At 56.0% G+C, this 4566-nt stretch overlaps 1 protein-coding gene across 1 annotated transcript; it reads left to right on the top strand.

Moving 5' to 3' along the window:
• Window positions 1-2106: 2106 nt before the first annotated feature.
• SOX11 (SRY-box transcription factor 11) lies at window positions 2107-4042 on the top strand. The gene has a single exon (XM_066545861.1). The coding sequence runs from the start codon at window positions 2155-2157 to the stop codon at window positions 3364-3366; it is 1212 nt and encodes a 403-aa protein (XP_066401958.1). The 5' UTR covers window positions 2107-2154; the 3' UTR covers window positions 3367-4042.
• Window positions 4043-4566: the final 524 nt, after the last annotated feature.

Here is a 4566-nt window from a genome sequence, read left to right as displayed (position 1 = left end):
GCCCTGCCCAGAGAGACCACAGCTGACCGCAGCTGCGACAGGAACTCAGGCACTCCCTCCCAGAGGTACTGCACCCTCTTCTCATGTGGTTTCTCTAAATTTTAACATTTTATGTCAGGTTGAGAGGCCTGCCAGTCAAATTTTCCATTTTATCCCCTGTGTCTTAAAGGATAGACATTATTATGGAGCTAGATTGTACCACGGAGTGCAGTCAGAGGGAGAGAGAGAGGTGGCAAAAGCCTCAGAGCAGAAATCAAGGCTGGGCACAGTCATGGAGAGGCACAGCACTATTTTTCAAAATCCATCTTCACAATGAAGTAACTGAACCTTCTTCAGCTATGCCCTTTTCCTTCCCTCTGCTCTGTACACCCAGCTGGGGTCAGGCAAGAAAGGTGACATAACACCATGTATCTGCCTCAAATGTATCCTTCAAGCTCCAGCTGACTCCTGACAAGTGCAACTGAGACCTGGCAGCCCTAACCTGTCCCTACAGCTAAAAGAGGTGTGTGACATTTGCAGTTTTTTGGTTTTGTTCCTGTCACAGCTCTGGCCACTCTGCAGCCCTATGATATCAGAGTCACATCATCCAAACACAGTCATTTTGCCGTAGTCTGAGGAAAATGACCCACTGGGATAATTAGAGGATGATGCACCAGGGGACCTACTGCCCCATTAGCACCAGTTCATAGGACGTGCTCGGGGAGAGGAGAGGCTGTGCTCATTCCTCTCACTGCCATTATGTCCATATACAGACAGCAACCATCACAAAACCTATTAAACTTTCCCTTATCTAATAACTGCAAACGGTAGCTGGAAAAGCACAAAGGAACACATAAAACAGTATGTGAACTAATTTCCAGCATACTTTTTGCAACTAAAATGACCACAGGTGCATAGCACACTGTCAACCTTTGGATTTCAGACATTCTGTGATAAAATCAAACTTGGGATTATCCGAATAGGTGTATCCACTACAGTGTCCTGAATAACTTGGTGCTTCCGAGAAAACACACAAACAAACAGAAAATCATCACTGTTCGATGCTTTCTGTATATTTTCACGCTGTACTTTGGGGAAGGTGCCTTTATCCTCTGCCTACACCACGCGGTAAGTGCCTCCAGGTGGGTGCGACGATTCTCACGTCCCTCCTGCGGACAGCCCGCGCCTCCCCGGGGCCAATGGGACCTCCCCCACCGCGGTCACCGCCGACCGGCGGGCCGGGGCCACCGAGGCACCGTCCGCATCTGCAGGGAACCGGGAGCGCACCAGGCTCTACCCTGCGTTCCCCCAGCCCCGTTCTTTACCGACCAGACACCGAAACACGCCCCGGGAGGACCGAGGCGCCTGCGGGGGTTCAGGGGAGCAGCCCCGCCGCGGAGGGGAAGCGGGCCATGTGCAGAGAGCGCCATGCCCGCCGCGATCCGCCCGCACCCGCGGCGGGGCGGCTCCGCTGCCGCTCCGGGGCTGCCCCCGCAGTAGCCGCGGAGCGCCAGCGCCCCCTGCCGCCCGCCCCGAGCCACGCGGGGCTCCGCGGCCCCCGGAGGCAGCGAGGCACGGGGGAAGCCGCCACCGCCGTCCCGCTCCGCCCCGCACCGTTCTGCACCACGACGCGCCCGGCGCCGGGGGCCAACGGACGGAGCCCCCACGGCGGCTCTGCCGACCCCCGGGCGGAGGATCGGGCCGAGCCAGAGCCGCTCCGCCGAGAGCCGGGGAGCGCCGGCAGCGGCGCCTCCTCCCCGCGCGGGGGGTGTGTCAGCGCCCGGCCGGGGGGCGTGGCGGCGGGCGGCGCCGAGCGGCGCCATTGGCCGGCGGCGGCGGTGATGTCACCCATATGAGGCGCTGATAACGCGCGAGGCGCGGAGCCGGGAGTTTCGCAGAAGGGGCAGCGCGCGCAGGGCGGGCGGCGGCGCGAGGCCGGGGACGGGCACAGCGCGCGCCCAGCGCTCCAGCCCAGCCGCGCCCGACCCGGCCCGGCCCGGCCCCAGCGCCGGCGCTGCGGTGCGGGCGGCACAGCCACAGCGCCCGCCCGGCCCCGCCTCGCTGCGCCGCGCACACGGGAGCTCGCAGCAGGGGCAAGGTGCGGCGGTGGGAGGGGGCGGCGGCGGAGCGGCTTTGTTGGCTCGGAGGGGAGCGGCGCCTCGGCGAGAGCCCACCATGGTGCAGCAGGCGGAGAGTACGGAGGCGGAGAGCAACCTGCCCCGGGAAGCGATGGACACCGAAGAGGGCGAGTTCATGGCTTGCAGCCCCGTCGCTTTAGACGAGAGCGACCCGGACTGGTGCAAAACGGCGTCGGGGCACATAAAGAGACCGATGAACGCGTTCATGGTGTGGTCTAAGATCGAGCGGAGAAAAATCATGGAGCAGTCCCCGGACATGCACAACGCGGAGATATCCAAGCGCCTGGGCAAGCGGTGGAAAATGCTGAAGGACAGCGAGAAGATCCCTTTCATCCGGGAGGCGGAGAGGCTGCGGCTCAAGCACATGGCCGATTACCCCGACTACAAGTACCGTCCCAGGAAAAAGCCCAAAATGGACCCATCGGCCAAGCCAAACGCCAGCCAAAGTCCCGAGAAAAACGCGCCCGCCAGCAGCGGCGGCAGCAAGAGCGCCAAGAGCTCCAGCAAGAAGTGCAGCAAGCTGAAAGCCTCCTCCGGCTCCTCGCCGCCCAAGCCGGGAGCCAAAACCGCCCACCACGGGGACTACGCGGGAGACGAGTACGTCTTCGGCACCCTGAAAGTGAGCAGTAAGACGGTCAAGTGCGTCTTCATGGACGAGGAGGAGGATGAGGAGGAGGACGAGGACGAGCTGCAGCTGCGGATCAAGCAGGAGGCGGAGGAGGAGGACGAGGATGAGGAGCCGGGGCCGCAGCAGCTGCGGCGGTACAACGTGGCCAAAGTGCCGGCCAGCCCCACCTTGAGCTCCTCGGCGGAGTCCACCGAGGGGGCCAGCCTGTACGAGGAGGTGCGGGGCGGCGCCGCGGCGGCGGGCGGCGGCAGCAGACTCTACTACAGCTTCAAGAACATCACCAAGCAGGGCCCGCCGCCGCCGCAGCAGCCGCCCGGCCTCTCCCCGGCCTCCTCCCGGTCCATCTCCACCTCGTCGGCCGGCAGCGAGGAGGCGGACGACCTGCTCTTCGACCTCAGCCTCAACTTCTCCCAGCACGGCCACGCCGCCGCCGAGCTGGGGGCGGGCGCCGCCGGCGGCAACCTCTCTCTCTCGCTGGTGGACAAGGACCTGGACTCCTTCAGCGAGGGCAGCCTTGGCTCCCACTTCGAATTCCCCGACTACTGTACCCCGGAGCTGAGCGAGATGATCGCGGGCGACTGGCTGGAAGCGAACTTCTCCGACCTGGTGTTCACGTACTGAGCGGGGGCGGCGGCCAGGGCGGACGGCGAGAGCGGCGGAGCTGGAGCGGCGCGACGCCGGCGATGATGATGATGATGATGATCATGATAATGATTAAAAAATAAGTCTTGTTTTCTTTGAAAAAAAAAAATCTCGAAGTTAGTTCCGAGCCCGGGAGTTGTGATTTTTTTTTAATTTTTTTTTGTGTTTTTTTAATTTTTATTATGTTTGGTGATCACAACAACAACAGCAAAGGCAAATGGGACTGGGGGAAAAAAGATACAGAAGGCGCTGTTTGAAGCTTGTCGGTCTCTGATTGAAGTCTGGAAGATGGTCTGCAAAGAAGTCTTTTGGCAGCACAACTGTTACTCAAGGGGGTTTGTGGATTTTTATTTTTTTTTCCCGTGAGAGATCTTAACGAACTGTTATGATTTTTATTTTTTTTTTCCGAAAGGGACCATTGCAACTTTTTTTGGAGGGAGAAAACTGATGTCTTCTATGCATCCGATTCTTAACAAAGCTGCAGGGAGCTTGAAAAAATGCAGACTGTACAAACGCTTACAAATAACTGAACTGACTTAAGATCAGAGTTTACTTTTCAGATCAAATTGTTTATGGTTTTACAAATGTGATTTCTACTTGCCAACTTTTTTTTTTTTTGTAACTTGTTCCCTTATACCTCCTTGATTGAATACCAGACAGCCTAGACCTCAGTACAAAAAGGTATTGAAACATTTTTGATACATAACAGACCTCAGTCTTTTTTAAAAATTAATATATTTTCAGGCGTATTTTTGTACAGTGAAAAGGGAACATTCTTGCTGTGTTTTTTCAGTAAGACTTTTCAGGCACTTCTTCCCTTTTATTTTCTTTGTTTTTCTCTGTTTTTAGCATGCAAGTTTGTTGGTACGTTACGTCCTGGTTTTAAAAGGATTAAAATTTTAAAAAATAATCCTTGCATCTAAAGGCCTTGTGGTTTAAAAAAAAGAAACAAACACTTTTTTTGTACAGCTATAGTTCAGATTTGTTCAATATTTGTAGGTAAAGATTTATTGAAAATGGTGATATAGACCTCAGAGCTGTTATCTTAGTTTAAAAGATTGTATATGTACTGTACTATAGTAGGATTTTATGTATCTCATACGCTGTGATATGTGGATGGGGCCCCAGATGGAAGGTATGAAACTGGATTCTCGATTTTAGCAAAAAAAAAAAAGAAAA

Source organism: Molothrus aeneus, chromosome 3 (genome assembly GCF_037042795.1).
Source record: "Molothrus aeneus isolate 106 chromosome 3, BPBGC_Maene_1.0, whole genome shotgun sequence".
NCBI classification, from domain to species: Eukaryota; Metazoa; Chordata; class Aves; order Passeriformes; family Icteridae; genus Molothrus; species Molothrus aeneus.
The sequence above is the reverse complement of the archived record's forward strand: the minus strand, read 5'-3'. Positions and strand labels throughout refer to the sequence as shown.

What these genes read in the sequence shown, in the direction of transcription:
- SOX11 (XM_066545861.1), top strand. Translation starts at nt 2,155, where the DNA reads ATGGTGCAGCAGGCGGAGAGTACGGAGGCGGAGAGCAACCTGCCCCGG.